Here is a 27,412-nt window from a genome sequence, read left to right on the forward strand (position 1 = left end):
TGGGTTTTTGATAAGAGAGGAGATTAAGGGTTATGGGGAGAGGGCCGGAAAGTGGAACTGAGCCACGACAGATCAGCCATGATCTTATTGAATGGCAGGGCAGGCTCGAAGGGCTAGATGGCCTACTCCTGCTCCTATTTCTTATGTTCTTATGTTCTTATGTCTACTTCTGGGTCTGCCCAATTGGCCATGAGGTGGAGATGCCAGCATTGGACAGGGACGGGCACAGTAAGAAGTCTCACAACACCAGGTTAAAGTCCAACAGATTTATTTGGTAGCACAAGCTTTTGAAGCACTGCTCCTTCATCAGGTGAGTGGCTGCAAAAGCTCGTGCTACCAAATAAACCTGTTGAACTGGCGTTGTGAAGCTTCTTACTGTGACCAGTTGGTAGCCAGAAGGAAAACAAAAAGAGTTAAATGGAGAAATAAGATTACTGGTCTGAACGGTCTTGCATACTTTTGAATAGAACTCCAGTAAAATGGGAAAATAAGAACACTGGTTCGAACTGTTTATTCCTTCTGGACAATTGGGCACAGCCTGTGTGCATCGTTGCTCTGTCTACCTACCTTTCTTCCACTGTCTTGTGAATGTCTCGATGGCCCTGGAGAGGTGTTGTAGCAGATGGGCAATCCAGGGACTGGGGTGCATTTGAGTAACACTATTATTTACATTTATTAATTCACTTTTTATGGTTTCATCATTTATTAGTTCTGTCTGACACTATAGGGTGACACAGTGGTTAACATTACTGCTTCACAGCATCAGGGGCCTGGGTTTGATTCCTGGTTTGGGTCACTGTCTGTGCCGAGTCTGCACGTTCTCACCATGTCTGTGTGGGTTTCCTCCGGGTGCTTCGGATTCCTCTCACAGTCCAAAAGATGTGCTGTTTAGGTACATCGGCCAATCTAAATTCTCCCTCAGTGCACCCAAAAAGGCACCAGAGTGGGGCAGAGAGGGGATTTTCACAGTAACTTCATTGTAGTGTTAATGTAAGCTTATTTGTGACACTAAGAAATACAGTTAACTTTAGGGCAGCCTAGCATCTCCTTTATTGGTTTACATAGCAAACTGACCCACCCAAATCCTCATGATGCAACTTTTGGCTAAATAAGTTTATTCAATGCCCGGGTGCATTACTTGGAATTCCCCGCACCCTCATGATGTTTTGATATGAGGATAACAGACTGATTGACATCTTTCAGAACTTATCCGCAAATGAAAAGTCACATTAAATAATACCAATCGGGGAAGAGGAGAGGCGGGATTTCTAGCGCTGGTGCAGAGTTGCAGGAAGCCAGTGGGTTGATGTGGCAGAGAGAGGATAGGCAGCTGAGTGAGCTGTAGTTCTGTAGCTCCGCGCTGCTGTGTGGCAGTAGCAGAGGCAGCGGGACAGGAACTACAAACCCCAGCCTGGCATTGAACCCCGCACTTCCGCCTTTCCTGATGTCATTTTTGCCCAGTTGGAATCTGCCGTCAGAGAGAAACATCACAGCGGAATACAGCCCGGACCCAGGGTAAAATATCAGCGGAGAACAGAGCGGATAAACAGCCCGGACCCAAGGTAAAATATCAGCGGAATACTGCCTGGACCCAGGGTAAAATATCAGCGGAATACAGCCTGGACCCAGGGTAAAATATCAGCGGAATACAGCCTGGACCCAGGGTAAGATAGCACAGCAGAGAACAGAGCGGTGTACAGTCTGGACAACGGGTAAAACAGCGCAGTTAGGACCCAGGGTAAGAGTCTAGACAGGACCCAGGGTAAAACATCATAACGGAGAACAGAGAGGACAACAGCCTGTACCCGGGCTGGGAGAGGGCAGTCTGTACCCGGGCTGAGGGACAGCAGCCCGGGTGGGAGGGCAGCCCGCAGCCCGGGTGGGAGGGCAGCCCGCAGCCCGGGTGGGAGGGTGCAGCCCGGGTGGGAGGGCAGCCTGCAGCCCGGGTGGGAGGGTGCAGCCCGGGTGTGAGGGCAGCCCGCAGCCGGAGTGAGAGAGGGCAGCCCGCAGCCCGGGTGTGAGGGCAGCCCGCATCCCGGGTGGGAGGGCAGCCTGCAGCCGGAGTGAGAGAGGGTAGCATGTACCCAGGGAAAGGCTGCACAATGTGGGGGGATAGCTTCGCACTGCTGTTGTGTATTTGTAAAGGGAGATGCGCTGGATTATGCTGGTGGAGTGGGGGCAGGGGAATGTGCATGTAGCAACGCTTCGCATTCGTCAGCTTCTTAGTATTAAAAAATAAGCTGATTTGTCTCACCTTTCTAGGGTCTATTAAAAGCGCAGTGGTTAATTGGGCTCACAATCTGTGTACAGCTCAACGATCACTTCAGCAGTTTAGTGGTTTCAAGTTTAAAACTTGATCTTCCTGCAGGAATTGCACAGTGTTGGCTCCAGGAAGCAATCCTGCTCTATATCCTGTAAGAAATTTCTCTCTTGCTTTCTAAGGGAGTTTTGGTCTATTCCTGTGCTATTTGAAATCCGGTTCCCTCTGTGTAATGTGATGAAAGGAATGTGAAGTAATATTGAAGTACTTGCAGGTGAACAATACCTTTCAACATTTAGGTTAAATGTTGCTTCACATCCTTGCGAAAGTGATTAAATGGAGTGGCAATACTACACATTTGACTCTGTGTTCATTGAATATATTACTTTTCAGTAGTAATTGAGATTTGACTGCACATTTGTGTAACAGAGATGAAAGCAGTTGCCTGATAGTTTTCACTCAGTAGGCCCTGTTTTCTGTTTGTGCAGTAGAGTACTGCACGCCCTGAGAGATGTAATCCTGTCTCGTGACTGCAGGCAATTTCTACAATCTCAACCTGGTTTTACAACATACTGTATCGCTCTGTTTCATTATTTTGCGTTCTTTAAATAAAGGAGAGGCTATTTGTAGATCATTGCTACACTGAGGAAAGGTGTATTGTTTTTTATTCAAGGAGAAGCTTCAAGATGGTTTTCCAGTTGTTGTGTCTAACATTTCAAACTATACTTGTTTACCTCTCATGTTTTCTTGGTGCTTTACTTATTTAAAAAAAAAGTTAGTTTTTCTTTGTTCGAAAGTAAACTCCTACCAATTTGAGGCCCATTGAGACTATACCAGCACTAAGTCCGCAATTTTAGACAAGAAAGATCAGCACGGGAGGCAGTGGCCTAGTGGAATTATTATTACTGGATGCCCTGGGGTCCAGGGCTCGAATCCCACCACTGCAGATGGTGATGTTTGAATTCAATAAAGATCTGGAATTAAATATCTAATGGTGACCATGAAATCATTGTCAATTGTTGTAATCTGGTTCTTTGCCCTTTTGGGTAGGAAATCTGCCACCCTTACCTGGTAACTCCTTCAGGTGATTGACTCCTAACTGCCCCCTCAAGGGAAATTAGGGATGGGCAATTAATGCTGGCCTAGTCAGTGATGCCCATGTGCCATGAACAAATAAATAAATAAATAAATTTTCTGGCAATTGGGGCAGAGGGAGGTGTGTGTGGTGGGGGTGGGGGGCTGCTTAAGAACTAAGACAAATCCTTTGCACAGCGGACTTTCACATGTCACAAGAGGAGTCATTGGGTAAAAATTATAGAATGGGATCTCTGCAAGGCTCTGCAATAACAGAAACAAATTTGACCTTCTAGCTGCCTCAATTACTTTTGGGAATTAATAATCCAGCTCCCAAAGAACTCCTTCCTAATCTCTTTTTCCTCTTCTATTCCCCCCCCACTCCTTAGTAGAGGAGGCGCAAGAGTCTAGTAGAATTGCTGATACCTCCATCCACAGGCACAGCATTCACTGCTACCTCCTACAGATCTATTCAGATGTATTTTGGCATACAGACGGTAGCCATTGTAGCGATTTGAGAATGGCAGCAACTGGAGCTTACTGGAAGGCTGTGACTCCTACCAAGTGGGTTCAAGTCTAAAGCCAGTCTATCTTCTGCATGAAGTTGCAGCTCTTCAGATTCAAGAAAGTGGACATGTTTTTGCCAAGCTGCCTATCTATAAGTATCACCTAATAGTTTAGATGGCACACTTCAGAAAGGGGAGCAGCATTTGCCTCTTACAGTTCGTAATTATTCAGGTGCAAGAAAACTAGACTCTTGTTTGTCTATCACTTGTAATGTGCAGCAATTAATTATAAGCTGAGTCTATAAAACTGCACAAGTGTAGAAGTTTCCTGTGGAAGTAAAATTGGTTTATGGCAAGTGCTATCTAAGGTGACAGATGTACACTAGTCTAGGCAATATAATTACTTATGTTCTGCATATTTCCAAATAGTATTGTAATCTTAACTTAGGTTTGATAAATGGTCATGTGATTTAGGACTCTATTGTAGTTGAATTGCATTTAAGAACAGTTTAAATTTCCTGTTAAATGTATACTCTTTTCTCTGTAGATGTCTCTCAGCAAAGACCTTGATAATGAGCTGCTAGAGTTGCTCTTTCAGCAACAGTCTGGGTCACTTCCTGATGAGCAGTTTGGTGATGACACCAATTTCATGAAGGAGTGGGGACTGTGTGAACATGATGTAAGTGTTTCATTGTTATCTCTTTTTTTCCCTCCTCTCTTCAGTTAAAGGTGTTGTTGTGTAGTTCCATACATGTGCTGGTTGCCCTTTGGTTCATAAGTGCCAATTCTTTGTGTGTGGGCCTTTATTGAGTGGGTTTGAAGGATCTCCTCCCTCCTAAGGACTTTGCAGTGCTAGTATCACTGGACATCAATGTAGGTCTAGGTAGTGGGTGACCATGGGAGTTGTCCAACCCGACAGTCGAGGCCTGTCACGCTCAGTGGGTACCACAGGAACTGGGGTGCATTAGCATTAGGATCTATAATGACATTTTTAACTTTAATTTGCAATTGGTTTTTGTTTAAGGCAGTATCCCTTCAAAGGGCTGCCCTTCTAATTTCTCCCTCAGTTTATTTGATTTATTTCAGTTGGTTATTTGATTTGCCTAAAATGGAGTAATATCACTGGACTAGCAGTAATCCAGAGGTCCATACTGAAGAGCTGGGGGACACAAGTTCACAGCCCACCATGGTTGCTGGTGGAATTTAAACGTAATGAATAAAAAACATCTGGAATTAAAAGCCGGATTCAGTAATGGGTGACTGTGAAATTATCATTGATTGTTGTAAAAAAATGTGTCTTTTTGAGGAAGGAAATCTTATCTGATCCTGATGCTAGACCCACAATAATGTGGTTGAAACTTAACTGCACTCTGAAAGAGCCTAGCAAGTTACTCTTAAGGCAATTAGGGATGGGCAACAAATGCTGGCCCAGCCAATGATGCTTCCGTTCCTTCAAGGATAACTAAACACAAAATTATACAAACCTAATCTGGGGCCTTCTAAACAGAACAGCTTTGTATCATACCAAGTAGTGGATTTATCTGGGCCAGATGTTATGGCTCCCCGTGTCTCCTCCCAGCAGGTGAGATGGGCCATTAAATTGTTGTTTACTTTGGTGGGACTGTAATATCCAATTGGGAAGGAGGGGCTGGAAAACCCGAGCCCTAGGGGTAAGAAATATTCAGGCTAGTAATCACAATTAATTAGTTGCACGCACGAAAGCAGTAAGAGGGAATTTTTAAACAAGAAACAGGTTGCAGCCAATTGTCGAGTCTGCCAGCCACACTTCACTGCAGGAGATTTAAGGCCTGTCACAGCCATTCTACATTTTCTTTTTCCGAGGAAAATCCTTCTAGCAGCCCACTGACAATGTTGACATTGCCATTTTCTTGGGAAATCTGGATGATCGGGGTTGGACCATGGGGACGCCTAGCGCTGCCAACCTGCCAAAGTAGGACTTTGCAGAGCCAATATATTCACAAGTTTCAGAAGTTGTTTAGTCACATGCTTTTTTTGTTGTAAATATCTGTTTGCCCGTACAGGAACTAAAACTAGCAGCACCTGATCTAGAACGAAACAGCACTAACGATCTAACTATGGATAATATGAGAAAACAATGGGTAGAATTTTACTGCCCTGTCATGTCAGGGGTGGGACCTTCTGGTGAGCCACTCAAAAACCCATTGACTTCACCAGGACTGGAAGATCCACTAGGAGGAGGGGCTGTAAAATTCTGCCCAATGTTTCATTTTTCTCTTCAACTAGTTTTAATGGTTTGTCAGCATTTACCCAATGGTTTGGTAGCATTTACCCAGTGGGCTGTCTTATGGTGGGTACATCAAGTTTCTTCCTATTTGAATATGTACATTGATGTCTTTTTGAGCATGCACGAGTGATATCATTGGTAGTGTGGGCTAGTGTGGGTTGTTATTATTATAGTTGTGGGGCTACATGAACACCATATTCTGTGTCCATGCTGTACTGGTCATAGAATTATAAAATCCCTGCTGTGCAGAAAGAGGCCATTTAGCCCATCGACTCTGCACAGAGTCTCTGAAAGAGCATCCCACACATGCCCTCCCTCCGCCCTTTCCCTGTAATCCCAGGTATTTACCATGGCTTATCTACCTCACCTAGACATCTTTGGACACTAAGGAGCAAATTAGCTTGGCCAAACCATTTAACCAGCACATCTCTGTTTATTTTATATTTTTATAAGAAGATTAGATCAAAACACGTTTGTCTATCTAGCGTTTAGCATTTACCCAACGGGCTGGCAACATTTGTCCAATGAGCTGTCAGCATTTGTCCAATGAGCTGTCAGCATTTATCTGTGGTCTACCAGATGGTATTGTTGTGTAAACGTCCATCCCCTGAGTTTGCCTGTTATATTTACAGATGTTGAATGACCATGACACAGAAGATTTCTTCAACTCTATCATCGGTTCTTTTGAGGATGAGGCCCCTAATGCAATGTCCTGGTCTCCATTGGGTAGTGACAGTGGGATATCAGAAGACAACAACAACTGCAGCCATGAAGATAGTTCATCAGGCAACGATGTTGCACTGTCTGATAGTCCATCCGTTTCTGAAGTCATACATTCCGAACATAATTATTCACTTCATCAGGACTCCCAGAATGAAGCCAATTGTTTGTACAGCGTAAGAACTGAAAACCCTTCAGTAGAAGCAGACATCTCAATTGATTTAGGTTAGTGCCTCCAGTTATTCCTATATTGTAAATATTTAACAGTATATTGCTGTGGGCTTGTCTTTTTATTTTCAGGTTATCTAGGAACATAAAAGAACGTAATGGGCAGTTGGACTAAGCCTGCTTAGAACCAAATGCTATAACATGTATCAACAACTGTTGATTCTGACTAAACCTATTTTTGTTTCTTTTTTTCCTTCTGTCTCCTTTCTAATCCACACCCCATCTCTCAGAGTTTATGATGATATTGGGAACTTAACACTACATGCAACCTGACCATCTGTTACTATGCTGGCCAATGTGCTATAGTTACTCAGTAACTTTTATTTATGGTAATGACATGATATTTTAAAACTTACAAAGAACTAACCATTGAAGTTGTGTACTAACTTTCAAAGTGTGCCTGTTATTTAGTAATCATGGGTGTAAAGGCATGCATTACTGCATGTAGAATTACATAGAAACTGCTCATTTGGTCCAACAGTTCAGTAACAGTGGGCGGAATTTCAGGAGAAAAATCTAAAGGTGGAATTTTACTGGCACATCCACCCGAGTTTTGTACGGTCCCACCTGAGGCCAATGGAGAATGCTGTTCATTGAGCCTCACCCATACCTGGAATCAGGGTGAGCATGTCGGTAAATTTCCGGCCTAATTGTCCAGCTAGCTTGAAAATGGGATGGTTGCAGATCTGTTTTTTGGGTGAATCTTTACTCGCAATCTCATGCATCTACTGCATGAAAAAATGGGATAGATTCTTTCTAGGTGCTAGAGGCAGTGGGCGGGGTTTAATTGACCAACCAGCTTGCTTTAGCAGCAGAAGGAACTATTGCGCATGTGCAGATCTCTGTGGCTGCACATGCGCAATTGCAACAGCAGCAGGCTGACAGAGAGAAAGAGAGAGAGAAAGATTTGTCAGGCCTCTGCTGCAGCAGCCAGCCTCCACAAATACCTTCTTGCTTACCATGGATGCCTATGGCCGCCCAGAAATATCGCTCCCGCCACCTTCCCACTGCCCAGACCAATTGCAACCATCCCCACCATGATTGCGATGCAGAGATGCTGAGGCACCACCCCGTCACCCACCGATTGCAACTGCAGAGTGGCAGAGTGCCCTGTGGGCCCTGCCTGCCTCTTTCAAGCCCTGCCCCTGGTCAGTGCCAAGGTGCCCTGTGGGCATTACCAAGGTGTCAGGCTGACACTGCCCAAGGTGCGCACACCAGGTCTTTGACCGCGAGGGCAACATGACTGGTCCCCATTCATGGGGAGTAGATGTTTTCCTCACCGGAGCGAACATCTCTCAGCGAGGCCACAAAGGCAAGTGAGGCTGAATGATTGAGCGCCAGGCTTGCTAATGCTAATGAGCATTTCAGTAAATTTAAATAATATATTCAGCCTTTCGCTGGAAATGGGTAAGAGGCTGACCGCGTTGGAATTCCAGAGCCGGCAAGATTGCGGGATCTGCAATTCTACCAACTCGCTCTGCCAGTCAATGACTGGGGTGTGTCAATAAAATCATGGCCAGTGTTTCTGCTCAACAAGATTCTCCTTTCACGTTACTTCATTTCACTCTATTGCCATGTCCTTCTATACCTTCCCCCTCATGTACTTATCTGCTTCTCCCTCAATGCATCTGATATTCGCTGCTACCACTCAGCGTGAAAGCAAGGTCCACATGCTCAACATTCTGAGTAAAGATGCTGTTCCTGAATTCCTGATTGGGTTTATTGGTGACTATCTTGGAGGCGATTCAAACGGTGCCCAGTGCGCAGGTTCCACACTGGATGTCCTGCCCCAATAGTGTTACCAGTGCTGGATTTCCAGTGGCGTCAGTGGAAATAAGTACAGAACCATATTATGCATGCAAATGAACATGTAAACCTGATTTAACCATAATTAGTAGGCCTGGTACAGAAGTCTCCGGGCCCGCTAGCCTCTCCCCCACTGCCAGAGGGTATTTCACTCCAGTGGGCTTTACAGTAGCTCCCCACTTTTGGGTGGGTGTGCCCCTGGGCATTGTTACCTTGGCAGTGCCAGCCTGGACCCCTGGCACTGCCCAAAGGACAGGGTGCCAATGCTCACGGAGCACTTTGGCACTGCGTACCAGGTATGGAACAGTCCCAAGGGGGCAGGGCCTGATGGGGCAAGGCCTCAGGGGCGATCTGTGGGTGTGGGGGATCCCGCTGCCACTTTGCATTTGGGATGATTGACAGAGGGAGGAAGGCCAGCGATTGGGGCTGGACATCAGGGTGGGGGTGGGGGTTGACACTGTGGGGAGAGTGGCAGGAGATCAGGGCTGATGCAGGGCCCAGGCATGCTTGGGGGATTATTGATTGGGGCATGGGATGGGGGTTATACGGTTGGCATTGTGGCAGTCACAGGGCTGGTCAGCGATCAGGAGGCTGGCAGTGCGGGCCCACTGCACGTGTGCTGATCTCGGCACTAACAGATCGACGCGTGCGCAGTGGCCCACCCAGCACTATGCTGCCGGCCTCCCAGGTAGGGATAAACCCCACGGCCTCATTTTCAGCGTGATTCTCGCTAGTGTGTTCAGCAGTGCACAGAGTGGGAGATTCATTTTTAAACTTCCCCCTGAAAAAACCGGTGTGATTTACTCCAATTTTCACATGAATCCAGTACTTATTTTGGAAGAATCCTGGCCCTTATCTTTATGGCTCCTAATTTTAAACTCTTCAAGTTTATATCATGTTTATATCATATCGCCCCACAATCTTTTTCTTTTGTTGTTTGTTCAGTTTTTCCTAATAGTTCTATGCTCTGTGTTTTGTTGTCATTTTTAAAATTGTTTTTCTGCACTTTCTCCTGTGCTTCTATTTCCTTAAGGTAACATGGAAGCCAGAACTGCACATTAAAGTGTGATTCTTTAAATGTATATATATTAGTTCAACAAATCTTCACTGTCTTTTGATTATTTTTTTCTCTGGAAATGAACCTTGGTGCTTTCTTTCTATTTTAAAATTGAAGTTTATTTATTAGTCACAAGTATGACTTACATTAACACTGCAGTGAAGTTACTGTGAAATTCCTGTAGTCGCCACACTTTGGTGCCTGTTCAGGTCATCTTTCAGACTGTGAGAAGAAACTGGAGCACCTGCAGGAAACCCACACAGAGACAGGGAGAACATACAAACTCCACATTGACTGTGACCCAAGCTGGAAATTGAACCCCAGTCCTGGTGCTGTGAGGCAGCAATGTTAACCACTGTGCCAACACTGACTTTGTTAACCTATATTACTATTTTGTAAACCTATAAGCTTTGATCCCTATGCAAGTAATCCCCTTATTTTCCAAGGAGTAGGTGTTTTACTTTGTTCCTCCTACCAATACACCGCCACACCTGTATATAGCCAGCCCTTTCAATGTGTTAGGCACTGTCCTTCTAGGTAATAGAACCTGAAATTACTCAATGGATTCAGAATGCAGTAGGAAAGATCGCATTACAGCTATGGTGAATAATCCAACAGATTTTCTGTTGATTTAGAGATGTGCTTTCTGCTTAATGGTTTACTCAGTTTCTTTGAGGGGAAGATTTATTTCATTTCTACTTCCAAGACCCAAAATGGATCAGCAGCAAAGCTATTTTCCAGCTTCAAAAATGCCTAAATTTTCATCTCCGTTAAAACAATATTTGTCTTTTAAATCCATAAACATTTTTTTATTAATGAACTCATGCGTTCTGACTGTCCATAAGGGACAACACTGGACAAGTATTATCTAAATTTTGAGAGGAGCAGTGGGAAAGAGTAGGTTAAAATAGTTCCTCTTCAGTACACAAAGTTAACCATCAAAGTTTAAATCAAATGATTGATTGTTTTGCTATGCGGGACATTTGCAAAGATTTGATGGTTTGGTCACCATCTCCAACTTTATTTTATAAATTTTCAGTTATTTAGATTTTTTAAAGTAAGGTGTAAAATGGAAAACATGTATTTTGAAAGCTTTAGTCCAAGTTTCGTAAGATGGCTAAAGAGATAAAATGAAATATATATTGTTGTTGGTTTGGTGTTTTCAGTAGTCACTTTGCAACATGGCTACCACATATGTTTTCTCCATCGTAAGGTCAGAAATGGGGATGTTCACTGACGCCTGCACAATGTTCTGTGCCATTCACCAGTCCTCAGGTACTGAAGCAGTCTGTGTACCTATGTAGCAAGAGCTGACCAACATTCAAGTTTGGGCTGAAAAGTGGCAAGTAACAATTTGTGCCACACAAGTGCCAGGCAATAACCATCTCCAACAGGAGAGAATGTAACCATTTCCCTGTGATATTCAATAGTATTGCCATCACCGAATCCCCCATTATGGGGGTTATCATTGACCAGAAACTAAAGTAGACTAGCCATATGAATACATCAGCAACAAGAGCAAGTTGGAGGCTGGGGTTTCAACAGGAATTCAGAAAGTAACACACCTCTTGACATCCCAAGGCTTGTCCATCATCTACAAGGAACAAATAAGAAGTGTGATGAAATACTCCCCACTTGCCTGAATGAGTGCAGCTCCAACAACACTCAAGAAGCTCGATGCCATCCAGGACAAAGTAGCTCCCTTGAGTGATACCACATCCAACAACTTAAAGGTTCACTCTCTCCATCACTGATGCACAGTGGTAGCAGTGTGTACCAGCTACAAGATGCTGCAATTCATTGCGGCTCCTTTGACAGCGCCTTCCAAACACATGACCTCTACTACCCAGAAGGACAATTGCATGGGAACTCCACCACTGGAAGTTCCCCTCCCATCCACACACCATCCTAATTTTAAATAATACCATCACTCCTTCCTTGTTGCTGGATGAAAATCTCCCATCCTAAGAGCACTGTGGCAGATGAACCCAGATAAACTGCAGTGGTTCAAGACATCTTCTTGAGGTCAATTAAGGGTGAGCAACAAATTCTGGCCCAGCCAATGATGCTCACGCTTCATGGCAGAGTGAAGAAAGAGGGTAAAGTGTTAGGGATCTATGTTGAGTCTGGTTAAGTAGTGTATAGCCTCACTTTCTTCTCAGAAGAAAAGGGCTCAAGAAATGAGCAGCCCTTGGGTTTCAACCTGCTAAAATTTTCCAGTCTGCTCCCCACCCACCTCTCGCTCTTTCAAAGTATTCAATTTTTTTTCCTGAAGTTTTGAAGTTTGTCTAATTGTCTTCCTACTTACCAGGTAAGAGTTTTAGCGTGTAATAATTATTTTTCTTTCTCATCGTAGAAGACTGGGAACCTGACTTTCTGACTGAGAACCCACAGGTTATTCCTGCAGAAGAAAGCACTGGCCTCGTAACCCTTACCATTGAAGATCTGCAGCAGAACTATGAAACAAGTCAAGTAAGAGATTAATTTAATTGGGATGAATTGTCACAAACACATACTTTGAATTCAGATTGATGTAAAGAAAGTGTTTTATTTGGTAAGAATGGAGAGATGTTGTGGTTCTTTACAAGAATGAGTTGCGTATAGCTTGTCAATGAAATGGCCAAGTCCCCCTATAAAGAGGGGAAGGCTGCAAAACTTGAATATAGGGTATTATTGAAAATTTCCCTCGTTGCTCATTTTAATTTACTTTGCCCTACTCCTTGGAGAAATGGTGGAATTTTCCCATGGTGGCTTGATCATGAAGTGGAGATGCCAGCGTTGGACTGGGATGGACACAGTAATAAGTCTCACAACACCAGGTTAAAGTCCAACATGTTTGCTAAGAATCACAAGCATTTGGAGTGCTGCTCTTTCATCAGGTGAATCAGTTGGACTTTAATATGATATTGTGAAACTTCGTACTGGACAATGCTAGTGTACGGGTTAGAAGTCTTGGTAATTGTTTCAGGAGTGGGGTTGACTGAGACCTGACAACAGGTCTCCTGGTCAACTCTACGAACATGCTATAATTTGGGAATGTGTATGGTGTAGAATAAAATCAGCCAAGAGTGACTTGTTGGTGAGTGAGAAAGTAACATTTAAATAAGACTTGTTCCTTGGATTTTGGGAACCATCTGAATGGATTTAAAATGTTACTAAGGTCATGCTGTTAAACTCGTGTTCCTGGTTGCAAACAACAGCCCTTATGTTATCCCAAAATCCTCAAGAGTCTACATGCTGGATATGATGCAGTGATGTACTTGTATTGTAAATTGTCAGAAATATAGTCATAGAGGTTTACAGCGTGGAAACAGGCCCTTCTGACCAACTTGTCCAATTTGTCCATACTGCCCTTACAATATTAAGCTAGTCCCAATTGCCAGCATTTGGCCCATATCTATGCCAATCTTACCCATGTAACTGTCCAAACGCTTTTTAAAAGGCAAAATTGTACCTGCTATTACTAATACCTCTGGAAGCTCGTTCCACTCACTCACCACCCTCTGAGTGAAAAAAGTGCCCTTCTAGATCCTTTTGTATCTTCCCCTCTCACTTTAAATCTATACCCTCTAATTTTAGATGCCCCTACTTTTGGGAAAAGATGTCGACTATCTACCTTATCTATGCAACTCATTATTTCATAGACCTCTATAAGTTCATCCCTAAGCTTCGTACACTCCAGCGAAGAAGTCCCAGTCTGTCCAGCCTCTCCTTATAACTCAAACCATCAAGTCCTAGTAGCATCCTAGTAGATCTTTTCTGCATTCTTTCTAGTTTAATAATATCCTTTTTATGATAGGTTGACCAAAACTGTACGCAGTATTCCAAGTGTGGCTCTACCAATGTCTTGTACAACTTTAACAAAATGTCCCAATTCCTGTATTCAGTGTTCTGACCAATGAAACCAAGCATGCTGAATGCCTTTTTCACACCCTGTCCACCTGTGACTCTACTTTCAAGAAGCTATGAACCTGAATCCGTAGATCTCTTTGTTCTATAACTCTCCCTACCATTAACTGAGGAAGTCCTGCCCTGGTTCAATCCACCAAAATGCATCACCTTGCATTTATCTGAATTAAACTAAATTAAATTAAATAAAACTTGATTGTCATCAAGCCAACTTTGTATCCAAATGATACCTCATTCCGGATCCTGTGAGCTTTAATCTCAGGCAATGACCTACCATGCGGTACTTTGTCATATGCCTTGCTAAAGTCAATGCAGACATCGTTGACTGCACCTCATCTAACTTCTTGGTTACCCCTTCACAAAGTTCAGTCAAATTCATGGGACATGATTTTCCATACACAAAGCCAAGCTGATTGTGCCTAATCAACCCTTGCATTTCTAAATGCCTGTCAATCCTGTCTCTCAGAATACTTCTGACAATTTACCCACTACGGACATTAGGCTCACCACCCTGTAGTTTTCCTTGCAGCTCTTCTTATACAAAGGCATAACATTTGCCACCCTTCGATCTTTAGCCATCTCACCTCAAATACGTCTGCTAGGGGACCCGCAATTTCCTCCCTAGCCTCCCACAACATCCTGGGGTACAATTCATCAGGACCTGGGGATTTATCTACCTTGATGCGCTTTAAGACTTCCAGCACTTCCTTCCCTAAAATAGGTATTCTCCTCAAGATATCACTATTTATTTCCTCAAATTCCCTAACATCCATGCCTTTCTCAACAGTAAATATTGATGAGAAACATTCATTTAGGATCTCACCCATCTCTTGTGGATCCGCACACAGATGAACTTGTTGATCCTTAAGAGGCCCTACTCTCTCCCTGGTCACTCTTTGCCCTTCATAGCGAGGGGGATTGAATATAAAAGTAGGGAGGTCTTGCTGCAGCTGTATAGGGCATTGGTGAGGCTGCAGCTGGAGTACTGTGTGCAGTTTTGGGCGCCGCACCTGCGCAAAGATATTTTGGCCTTGGAGGGAGTGCAGAGGAGGTTTACTAGGCTGATACCGGAGTTGAGGGGGTTGAGCTATGAGGAAAGGCTGAATAAACTGGGCTTGTACTCGTTAGAGTTTAGAAGAATGAGGGGAGATCTCATTGAGACGTATAAGATGATGAATGGGATGGATAGGATAGAGGTGGAAAGACTCTTCCCGCTCAAAAAAGACAGTAGGACTAGGGGGCACAACCTAAAGATAAAAGGGGGGCGGTTTAGAACGGAGTTGAGGAGGAACTTCTTCACTCAAAGGGTGGTGAATCTCTGGAATTCTCTGCCCGTTGAAATGGTGGAGGCTGCCTCGCTAAATATTTTTAAGACGCGGGTTGATGGGTTTTTGATAAGAGAGGGGATTAAGGGTTATGGGGAGAGGGCGGGAAAGTGGAACTGAGCAGCGACAGATCAGCCATGATCTTATTGAATGGCGGAGCAGGCTCGAAGGGCTAGGTGGCCTACTCCTGCTCCTATTTCTTATGTTCTTATGTTCTTATATATTTGTAGAAGCTCTTCGGATTCTCCTTTGCCTTATCTGCCAAAACAATCTCCTGTCCCCTTTTTGCCCTCCTGATTTCTCTCATTTATCAGAAACATTTGATTGAAGTGTATGTCAAACAATCTCTCAATATTTTCTTGTTCTTTATCCAGCTTTGCTTTGAAGAACTGGTTCTGACTGATGAAGAAAAAAGGCTCTTAGCCAAAGATGGTGTGGATTTACCTACAAACCTGCCCCTCACGAAGGTCAGAGAAACTTTACTGTGGTTTGCCTACTGATGACAAAGAATATAAATATTTTTTGTTTTCGTCTTTTTCTTTAGGCAATGTGTCTAGATTGAGGATAACTTGTTTTCACTCTAGTACGAGGGGCTCTGAGATGGCTAATGAGTCCAATGTATGATCTACAGACTTTGCCACACATGGGGAAGGTGCTACTTAAAGTCATAGAATGATAAAGATTTACAGCATGTAAACAGGTCCTTTGACCCATGCCTCCCTTTTTCTTTAAACCCCTAAGCTAGTCCCGCATTTGGTCCATATCCCTCTATACCCATCTTACCCATGTAACTGTCTAAATGCTCTTTAAAAGACAAAATTGTACCTGCTATCTCTGGCAGTTTGTTCCAGACAATCACCATCCTCTGTGTGAAAAAATTGCCCTTCTGGACACTTTTGTATCTCTCCCCTCTCATCTTAAACCTATGCCCTCTAGTTTTAGACTCCCCTACCTTTGGAAAAATATATTAACTTTCTAGCTGATCTATGCCCCTCATTATTTTATAGGTCTCTATAAGATCACCCCTCAGCCTTCTGCACTCCAAAGAAAAAAGTCCCTGTCTATCCACCCTCTCCTTATAACTCAAACCATCAAGTCCCGGTAGCAATTTGAAGGGTTGGGGGTTGTTTAGAGATTTGTGTGCTCCCTCCAATGTCATGACTTCACCCCTGCATGTCTTTGGTGCCTTCCTAAATGAGGCATCTGTATTTTACTTGGTCACAATTCAGGGTCTCCAGTGAGTCAGCACAGATGTTTGACCTCTTCAGGAATGCTTTAAGGACATCCTTAATCTGTTTCTGCTGTCCACCAAGGGAGTGTCCTTCCATGATCCAGTTCTAAATAGAGCAGTTCCTGTGGATCTGGTGACAAACATAGGGACGCCATGTTCCACCCAGCGTTTTGAGGGATTGGCACCTTGAAGCTCCACAGGTTGGCTTAGTGAGGGGACACTGCTGAAGGACTGCCTTTCTTGCCACTGGATTTGGGGGATCTTGCAAAGGCACTACTGGTGCTATTTCTGCAATGCTTTATTGTGTTGGTATATTGCAGAGATGGACAATGGAAACATTGGCAATGTTATCCTGTTTTTACCTAGCCCCCACTCCTGGTATGTAACGATAAGGGATAGAGCAATGGAGAGAAAATTGAATTCTGCTGTTTGAGCAGGCTTCTAATGGCTCATTCAGGAGGCCTGGGAACGGGTCTCATCTATCCCTTTAGGCTGAATGTCAGGCTTGAACACGTACATGTGGTGAAGGGGATGGATTACTATCCATTCACCACAGATTGGTCCAACACATTTGAGCTACTTGGTGCTGATTTGATATAGAATTAGATATAGAATTTCTACAGTGCAGAAGGAGGATGTTCGGCCCACTGAGTCTGCATTGACAACAATCCCACCTAGGCTCTCTCCACTTAACCCCACATATTTACCCCGCTAATCCCTCCGAACTACACACCCCGGGACACTAAGGGGCAATTTAGCACAGCCAATGCACCTAACCCTCACATCTTTGGACTGTGGGAGGAAACCACAGCATCTGAGGAAACCCAGGCAGACCTGGGGAGAACATGCAAACTCCACACAGATAGTCATCCTAGCTGGGAATCGAACTCAGGTCCCTGGAGCTGTGAGGCAGCAGAGCCAACCACTGTGCCACCGTGCTGCCCATTGCTTTGAAAAGACAGAGAAGTGTTTGTTAGTTTGGTGAATGAGGCAGAGTCTCAAATTGTTTCATGGGAAGTGTAATTCTGAAAATGAAATGATCTAATTTGGTGGGTAAAATGAACAATGTAGTCCCTTAGTAATTCAGGTGGTTTTTATTTCACAAACTTTCATTCAATTCTTGCTGCAGTCCGAGGAACGAGCTTTAAAAAGAATCCGAAGGAAGATTAGAAACAAACAGTCAGCTCAGGAGAGTCGCAAGAAGAAGAAGAATTATATTGATGGGCTGGAGAGTAGGTACGATTGGACAAATGTTGCACTTACTCGAAACTAACTTTTAAAAACAAAATTAACACATTGATCAAATCTTTTTGCTTGGAACAAATAATGCGTTTAGAAGTTGTTCAGAGAATTTTACAATGTTTTTGTATCCATGTGTGAGCGTATATTGCCAGTGAATGTGCAAATAATTAGACCAATGTGATAATTAATGGCTATGCAGGTTTTAGTATCATGTAACTCCTTTCACTGTCTCATTATTAAGATTCACAATTCATGATTTATTGCATGGTTTTAAAATTAGTGTTTGTTATTTGAAGGAGAAATACATTTCAACTCATTCCTGCTCTTTGAGCAGACTCCCTAGTTTCCAATTGCTAACTTGTATCAGGATTCTTCTGTCAATTCTGTGGGTATTCTAATAGAATGGTTGTGTCTTTTTGTATTATAGAGTTGTAGCGTGCACTGTCCAGAATCAGGAACTGCAGAGGAAAGTACAGCATCTTGAAAACCAAAACATGTATGTACTGCTGTGCAGCTAAGGATAAGATATTGATATACATGTGATTGCAAAGTTTGTGTGTGCTATGCCTATTATAGGAATGCTTGAAACTGGCATGAAGTGGCTGCCAACCATTGGAAAAATAAATAAATCACTGCACTAGTACTTGTTAGCTTTACCAGAGAAATTCAGCTTTTCTTAAAAAAAGAGAACTAGAAGGGGGACAATAATTGGCATCGAGGGATTCCCCTGACTAACCAATAGAGTGAGGTCTGAGGGAATCTAAGAGCAGCTGAACCCCTTTGTGAACTGCCTGAAGTTACCTCCATGGAGCATTCTTTATCCTGGTTCCTGTTTGCATTTTAGTTCTCTCTGCACGTGATGTTTATATGAGATCTGTGGATCCTTAACAAATGTCTTCAACGAGGGCATGGAGACAGTGGGCTAATATGGATTGGAAAAATAGGTTAAAATTAAGCTGGTGGGATGCTGTGGGAGACATTTAAGGAGTATTTTGGAACTCGCAACAAAGATGTGTCCCATTTTTGCCAGAAAGATGCACAATCCATAGATAATTAAGGGAGTTAAGGACGGTATCAAAATGAAAGAGTGCACAATGCAGCAAAGTTTAGTGATAGGGCAGAAGTTTGGGAAATGTTTAGAGACCAGCAAAGAATGACTTACAAAAAAACAAGAAAGGAGAAATTGGAGTACACAAGAAAACTAACGAGATATAAAGGCGTGCAATAAAGACTTCGACAATTAAGTGAGTAAAAGAATAGCTAAAGTGACCATTCCTTAGGTAGTGAGACTGGGGAATTAAAAGGAAACAAGGAAAGGACAGAGACTTTGAACAAGTATTCTATATCTGTCTTCACAGGAGAGGACACAAAAAATCGAGCAGAAAAGGGTAGGAGGAACTTATAACAATCAGTATCACTAGACTAAAAGTACAATGAGAATTTTTTTTCATTCAGTTCTGGGACATGGGCATCACTGGCTGGACAATATTTATTGCCCATCTCTAGTACCCCGAGAGCAGTTGAGAGTCAACCACATTGCTGTGGCTTTGGAGTTGCATGTAGGCCAGACCAGTAAGGATGGCAGATTTCCTTCCCTAAAGGACATTAGTGAACCTGATGGGTTTTTCCGACAATCAACAATGGTTTGATAGTCATCAGTAGATTCTTAATTCCAGATGTGTTTTATTGAATTCAAACTCCACTATCTGCCGTGGTGAGATTCAAACCTGGGTCCTCGGAATATGAGCTGAGTTTCTGGATTAATAGTCGAGCGATAATACCACTAGGCCACCGCCTCCCCTCAATACTAATGGGACTTAAAGTTGACAAGCTCCCTGGACCTGATGGCCTGCATCCAAGAGTCTTAAAAGAAGTGGCTGCAGAGAAAGTGGGTGCATTGGTTGCAATCTTCCAAAATAGCAAGTGCAGCACCTCTGCTCAAGAAAGGAGGGAGGCAGAAAGCAGGAAACCATTGGCCATTTTCCCCAAACATTTATCACTAGGAAAATGCTTAAGCTGTTATTAAAGAGATAGCAACAATACATTTAGAAAATCATAATACCAGTAGGCAGAATCAGTATGGTTTTGTGAAAAAAAATCATGTTTGTGAAATGTATTGAAGCTCCTTGAGGATGTAATAGGCTGGGTAAAGGGGAACCAGTAGTTGTGGGGAATTTTATGTTGCCTGTCAGTAGGTTTCCTCAGGTAGCCTTCCCACTGGGCTCCCACTTCAACTTCTCTGCAATTTTAAAGTGGCTAGGCCTACCTTCCCCAATTCACGCCCTAAGACCATTTAAGGGCCATTTCATGCCCAGCCCCAATTTTCAGACTGGCGTGAGGAGTTCATAGACAGTAGGGAGGTTCTGAAGGTGATCTTGCTCAGGCCTTGGACAGGAATGAGGTGGACACTGACAGTCTCCTTTCAACATAATGCATCCCCCCCTCCCCTCCCACCACCACCATTCCCTCCAAGGTTAGGCTATTATGGGTGCTTCCACCCATCCCAGCCAGCATCTCCACCAACACCCCCACCTACCCCTCTGCCAAATCTCAGACCTCACTGCCCATACCTACTCTCAGCCCCTACACTTTGCTGATCCTGGACTCCCACCTGAACTTAGATGCTGAGGACTACTTGTCCTTACACTGCAGGCTCTGGCACTGCAATCAGAATAGCTGGCAACTCTCAAAGATGGAACTTCTCCAGAATGAGGGGCAAAGGTCCCGCCTCCAGTTCAATGCTGTTTGGAAAACTAAATGGTTGGGGAACAGCCAGTGTTGGTGGGAATGTGTTCTCCATTGAATCTTCAGAAGGGAAATCCCACCATCTTGAAAATCCCACCATCTTGAAAATCCTGGTCATAGTGTTTCCTGATTTCCAAAAGGCATTCGATAAGATGTCCCGCATTGGTAACTACACATAGCTTATTGTGTTGGGGCTAATGTACTATAGCATGGATAGAGGACTAGCTAACGAATAGGAAACAAGAGTCGGGATAAATGGGCCATTTTCAGGTTGGCAAACTGTAACTTATGAAGTGCTGCAGAGACCACTGCTGGGGTCTCAACTATTTAAGATTCTTATTAATGTCTTGGATGAAGGGAACAACTGTATTTTAGCCAAATTTGCTGATGATATGAAGCTAGATGAGAGAAGAGGTTGTAAGGAGGATTAGGGGGAATTTTACAAGATTTGTTCTACGTGTCCAGCTAAGTTCCAGATCCAATTTTTGGGTGAGTTTTCATGCCCAATCGTATGCATTCTGTCTCTGAAATTTTGGACCAGTCAGTTTCTGGCCAGAGAGGCTGGGGGTGGGGCTTAAGTCACCAGAGAGCCTGAAGAAGGAGGTAGTGCGCATGTGCAGACAGACCTCTGATGCTGCACATGCGCATTAACAGTAGCTGTCAGGCCCCTGTTACTGCAGGCAGCCTCAAGTAGCAACCATCCCTCTGCAATCGCGGGGGCCCGTGACCTGAGAGGCAGCCCCTGCCACCCAGACCGATTGTGACCCTGCAGCCCTGCCGCCTTGGCCAACCGCAGCCTCCTTCCCTCCCACACTGAACGTGTGCAGAGTGACAGTGGGCCCCCTCTCCCCACAGGCCCTCACCTCAGCCTCCCTGGAGTTCCTCAATGGCCTCCTGTTTCACTGGCGAGGTCGACATGACTGTTGCCCGTTTATGGGAAGCAGGTGTTTCCCTCGCCAGAGAGAAAACCTCTCTCAGCAAGGCCTTAGAAGCAAGCAAGCCCAGATGATTGAGTGCCGGGCTCACTAAACACATTAAAATAAATTTAAATAAATTAACCAGGCTTTCGCCCATTTCCAGCAAGAGGCTGACTGCGCTGGAAATCCAGGTTTCATAAAATCATGCCAGTTGCGAAAACCGGTGCCACTTTACAAGCAATTTTACGACATTTTCCCACTGCAAAAGGGGCGTAAAGCATTAGTAAAACTCTGCCCAGAGAGTCTGCACAGGGATCTAGATGGGTTAAGTAAGTGACAAAAATTGGCAGTCAGAGTATAATGTGAAAAGGTATAAACAAACTTTGGCAGGAAGAATGGAAAAATAATTATTTAAATGGAGAGAGACTGCAGACTGCAGCCGTACATTGGAACCAGGATATCCTTGTACATGAATCACAAAGCCAGCATTCAGGTGCAGCAAGTATTAAGAAGGTCAATGTAATGTTGATCTTTATTGCAAAGGGATGGGAGTGTAAAAGAAAGGGAAATGCCACTGCAAGTTTACAGACCATTAGCAAGACCACACACAGAGTATTGTGTACAGTTTTGATCACCTTAACAATTTGCATTGGAGGCAGTTTTGAGATTTGTTAGGCTGTTTCCTGAGGGGTTTGTCTTTGGAGGAAAGTTTGAGCAGGTTGGGCCTATATTCATGGGAATTTAGAAGAATGAAAGTTGATCTTATTGAAATATATAAAGTTCTGAGGGGTCTTGGCAGGATAGATGCTGAGAGAATGTTTCCTTTCTTGGGGGGAATCTAGAATTAGGGGCTGCAGGACAAAATAAGGGATCTCCCATTTAAGGCAGAGATGAGGAACAGTTTCTTCTCGGATGACCATTAGTGTTTGGAATTCTTTCCCCCAGCCAGCTGGGTCATTAAATATATTTAAGACTGAATTAGACAGACTTTTGTTTGACAAGGGAGTGTGGGGAACAGACAGGAAAGTGGAGTTAGAGCCACATCAGATCATCCAGAATCTTTTTTTTATTAATTCATGGGACATGGGCATCACTGGCTGGCCAGCATTTATTGCCCATCCTTAGTCACCCTTGGAGGGCAGTTGAGAATCAACCACATTGCTGTAGCTCCTGCAGGCCAGACCATGAAAGGAGGACAGATTTCCTTCCCTAAAGGACATTAGTGAACCAGCTGGGTGTTTCCAACAATTGACAATGGCTTCATGGTCATCAGTAGATTCTTAATTCCAGATATTTTTCTTTTTTTTATTGACTGCAGAGCAGCTCAAGGGGCCGAATGGCCTATTTGTGTTTGTATTTCTTCTGTTATCATCACAATGAACATTGGCTAAAAATGTGCGTGTGGCTGACTTCACTACGATTGCTGATTACAATCATGATATAACCCACGGCAGCTTCCAGGCTACTGAGCAACAAATGATTGTTGGGAAATGACATTTTAGATACTTAGTTGTTTTTGGTTTTAAAAAAAAGCCATTGCAAATCTGTTTGTTATGTCTTGTGCATATTTTTAATAGAAATATTCAAACTATGTATCAATGAAGATGAATGTATATAACCTTAAGATGATCAAATGAAGCAAAAATACAATATAACACATAGATAAAGCAGCTTTCTATTTTTGTCCCCTTGCTGCTTATGGATGGTTAATGAAAGTTGATTTTTAATTTATTTTATTGTAGGTCTCTAATTGAACAGTTGAGGAAGCTGCAAGCATTGGTCAAGCAAACCACCACTAAAAGTGCGAACATTAGTACTTGCATAATGGTAAGAATAAGCTATCAAACAGTCAGATTGTATGTCAGGTATGTCCAGGGGCTGATAAGCAGTGCTACTTTGCTCCTTCAATGGTTTAATACATAAATGCGAGGGAAGGGTGTTTATTATAACACTCACTATGTCACACTGTCCAAAAGCTTCAAAATCTCTGCAAAAGATTTGGACAATGCTCAGAAGTTTACAGGTGCCCAGTGGCAGGGTTTGCAGGTGTGAGTTGGGGTGCTGAACAGTTCCTGGGTGCCCTCCCAACCCACCCACCTCTGACATTAGCATTGGAGTAGTCAAGTCTGGAGGAAACAGAGGCAAGAATGAGGGTTTAAGCAGTGGATGAGCTAAGAGCAGTGAAGTTTGTGATGTTACAGAGGTGGAAACAGTGATGCCGCGACAGTGATCAGAAGCTCATATTTCACTCAGAAATGAAATATGACTTCAAGACTGCAAATAGATCAAATAAGCCACAGTGGTTATGAACAGACTAGCTGAATCTCAGACTGTTGCCATGGAGAAGGATGAATCCTGTAACTGGGGACATTTGGAGGCGGGACCAGAAAAAAATGGCTTCCGTCATCCTGATATTTAATTGGAGGAAATTCCTGCTCATTCGGTTTTGGATGTCAGAGAAGCAGAGTGATAATTCTGTGATAGTGAAGAGTCAGAGAGAGAGATGCTGGGGAGGGAGGGCTGGGTGTGGTTAGCCTAAAAATGAAAACTGATGTTTTCTTGTCAGATGATGCCAATGAGGGGCAGCATATATATGAGAAATAGGAGGGAGTCAAAGGATAGATGCCTGAGGGATGCCAAAGAGTAGGAAGAGAAACCATTGAAGCTTTTTTTTTAGCTTCAAGGTGATAGATAAGAATGGGACTAGACAAAAGCCATTCCAGTGGGTAACAGTGGAGAGGTGTTGGGGAAGGATGGTGTGGTCAGCCATGTCAAAGGCTGCATTCAGGTCATGGAGGACAAGGGGGAAACATTTATCTTTTGTTGCAGTCACATTGAATATAATTTGCATCTTTCGTAATTATCTATTAGAATAGTTCTAATTTGTATCTTGACTGACGAGGGAGTCAAAGGTATAGGGGGTAGACAGGAAAATAGAGGCCACAGTCAGATCAGCCATGATCTTATCAACTAATAAAGCAGGCTTGAGGGCCCTGATAGCCTATTTCTGCTCCTAAGCCATAAATTTGTTTAAGAACTGTTACGGTAATATAGCAGGGTTGAAAACCTGATTGGAGGGATTCAATCATGGAGTTCTGAGAAAGATGGGGTTGGATTTGGGAGTTGATAGCATGTTCAAAGGGACTTTGGAAAAGGAAAGGAGGTTGGAGATTGAGCAGTAGTTTACAAGGGCAGTGGGGTCAGGAGTTGGTTTTATGGGAAGCAAGGTGATGACAGCAGACTTGAAGGAGAGGGACAACTGAAGTGAGAAAAACATTATTGGCTAACATAGGGGCCAGGAGGCGAATTTGAGTGGTCAGCAGTTTAGCGGGAGTGGGAGGTGCATGGACAAGATGAGCATGGGGAGGGCTTGAGAGATGTTGTGAGAGAAACTAGAGCAAGGCGTGAGTTCAGAGGGCCAGGGCAATAGGGGATTATTATTCTTGGAGGAGACGGGAGAGAGATTTAAGAAGATTGTTTGCAGTGATTCAAAAGTCACTGGAGGATTTTCTTTACATTCCAGGATGAGAGGGGAAAGAGCCAGAATGTGGGAGTGTATTGGTTTCATTGGGGACTAACGCAGAAGCGTTGTGGCAAATGAAGGGTTACAAGTGAAGAACTGGGATTTGAAACTGTGTAAACTAAGCTAATCGGGGGGATTGTTTTTGGGATGGATACATGAGGAGGTAGGGTTGGGGTGTGGAAGGGGGATGTGAGTGGAAAGTGATACGAGGGAGTGATCGGTTGCGTAATCAATTATGATACAATGGGACTAACAAAACCATGTTTAATGAGAAGGCTGATTGCAATAGGGGAGTTGCAGATGCTTTCTGGACTGGGCTATGGATCAGGCAGCTCAGATTCCTGTGCAGAGATCAGATACTGACTGTACAAACATTGATATTTTTCCACATGAAGTCTGACACTGGGATGAGTAACAGATGACAGCTGGAATTGTGGAACTACACTTAATCATGATTCAGTGTCAAAAGAGAGAGGAAGAAATGAAACCGGAAATAATTCTGTAAACTGCTTTCAGTTCAATATTTTCTTGCTGACCATTTTATTTTAAACCTACACAGCTGTATTTTTTTTTCTATTTTATCCATCTGCCTTGCTCCATGTTATTTGCTGTCCATGGAGCAGGACATTGTGTGTTACTCCCTAATGGTGCCCTCAGCCACGTACAAATAGGAAGCTATCACTTTCACGTGCTTCATTTTATTTATATTGTATATTTTCATTTGCTAATAACCAGTAAAGTTAATTGCCCCCTTTTTTTCCCCTCTAGGTGTTCCTGTTGTCTTTTACACTTATCATTTTCCCAAGTATCAACCCTTTTGGTGCAAAGTTGGGGGCCCAGGATGAGACATATAGTGGTGAGAAAATGTTTTTGAAAATACATTAAAAAGTCCGTCATAGTCCACATAGTTCTAGAATCCTGGATAAAATCAATAAACTGTCTTTAAATTCCTGCTCTGTTGTTTAATAGTAATTTATTTAATGCTTTCCTGTTTGGACCCTCCCATACATTAGCTTTCCTGGTACAGAGTGAAAAAAATGTTAAACTTCAAAACAGCATCATTTTAAGAATCGGGCCCAAAGTTGCTTTAATTATTCTCAGTAATGAGCTTTTCGCATCTCTTCAGGGAAGAGAATTCCAAAGATCCACAATCCTCAAAGTGAAAGGCTTTTTCCTAATGATGCAACAGTGTCCCCTGCTTCTAGACTCCCCAATCAGGGGAAAAGTCTTATCTGCAGCTGCCTCTCTAATTCTTCACATGTCCCATAGGTTTCAACGAGACCACCTTTCACAGGGTGGCACGGTGTCACAGTGGTTAGCACTGCTGCCTCACAGCGCCAGGGACCCAGGTTCAATTCTGGCTTCGGGTCACTGCCTTGTGGAGTTTGCACATTTTCCCCACGTCTGCGTGGGATTTCTCCGGGTGCTCCAGCTTCCTCCCACAGTCCAAAGATGTGTGGATTAGGTTGATTCGCCATGCTAAACTGATCTTAGTGTCAGGGGGATTAGCAGGGTAAATATGTGGGGTTACAAGGCCTGGGTGGGAATGTGGTCGGTGTAGACTCGATGGACTGAATGGCCTCCTTCTGCGCCATAGGGATTCTATGATTCTTTGAAACTTAGAAAATACAGGCCCAGTTTCCTCAAACTCTGTCCATAGAACAGTCCTGCCATCTTGTGAACAAGTTTGATGAACCTTCATTGCACTCCCTCCATGACAATGCTATCCTTACATTATCGAATGGGGAAAGGGACCAAAACTGTGCACTACTCAAGTTGCAGTCTAATCAAGCTCCTATACAACTGAAGCAAGATTTTATTGCTGCTGCACTCAAATCCTCTTGCAATAAAGGCTAACATTCCATTAGCCTTCCTGAGAGTTTGTAGGTTGGCCTCAGACGATGCTCTATTATCCAAAGCAAGAAAATAGTTTTAGATTCGCTCACTGTCTCATGGATTATGATGCCAGTCCCTTTGTTCTTTTACAGTGCTTTCCCGGACATTACTTGACAGCAAATCATCCCACGTACGTTTGGTGCCAAACGCCCACAATCCGGATGCTGATCCAGACATAATGGAAAAGGATCACAGGATCGACCGAGAAACGCCTCAAGCATTATTGAGCCTGAACAGCACACCTGAAGCTTCAGACTTGGGAAAGGTCGAATCTGCATCGACGCTGAACACCAATTCCTCTTCAGACATGGATAGAATAGTGCAGGCCACTGCCCCAGAGGATACAGGCCTGGCGAGAGCAGCTTCAGGAAATGAAAAGGGGGGCTATGGCATCTCTGCTTCACCAGCGAATAAGCCAAACTGGACAGAGCACACTGCAACAGTAATAATAAAAGCACATCCACGGTCAGATGAAATGTAACTGGTGTGCAGGGCATTTCCTAACAGTGAATTATGAATTGTGCGTCCTTTGCTTTTGAAATTGAGGAGTAAAATGAGCGTATGTTTTTCATATACACAGGTAACATATAGGATTTTTTTTTAATTATTTAGCCAGTAAAAGAAACTCAGCATCATTTATGGGAGTGGGCTAGCAAAAAGAAACCCGTTTATTTTTAAAATTGTATAGTCTCATTTCTGTGAAAAAG

The 27,412-nt window shown here is 43.5% G+C and overlaps 1 protein-coding gene across 5 annotated transcripts; it reads left to right on the forward strand.

Moving 5' to 3' along the window:
• The first annotated feature begins 1,350 nt into the window (after nt 1-1,350).
• On the forward strand, nt 1,351-27,304 carry creb3l3l (cAMP responsive element binding protein 3-like 3 like). Of its 5 annotated transcripts, XM_080211631.1 has the most exons (11): nt 1,351-1,515; nt 1,563-1,664; nt 4,388-4,519; nt 6,739-7,051; nt 12,274-12,389; nt 15,526-15,618; nt 17,512-17,618; nt 18,052-18,120; nt 23,029-23,113; nt 25,578-25,665; nt 26,798-27,304. In XM_080211631.1, exons 3-11 carry the CDS (start codon nt 4,388-4,390, stop codon nt 27,184-27,186), a joined length of 1,392 nt encoding a protein of 463 aa, XP_080067757.1. In that variant the 5' UTR covers nt 1,351-1,515; nt 1,563-1,664; the 3' UTR covers nt 27,187-27,304. The 5 variants fall into 5 exon arrangements, with proteins under 5 accessions (XP_080067757.1, XP_080067669.1, XP_080067844.1 ...); XM_080211543.1 differs by having other exon boundaries at nt 1,351-1,664; XM_080211718.1 differs by lacking the exon at nt 1,563-1,664 and having other exon boundaries at nt 1,351-1,562.
• The last annotated feature ends 108 nt before the right edge of the window (nt 27,305-27,412 follow it).

The sequence above is a fragment of the Carcharhinus amblyrhynchos genome, chromosome 1 (assembly GCF_965287045.1).
Source record: "Carcharhinus amblyrhynchos chromosome 1, sCarAmb.v2.hapA, whole genome shotgun sequence".
Taxonomy (NCBI): domain Eukaryota; kingdom Metazoa; phylum Chordata; class Chondrichthyes; order Carcharhiniformes; family Carcharhinidae; genus Carcharhinus; species Carcharhinus amblyrhynchos.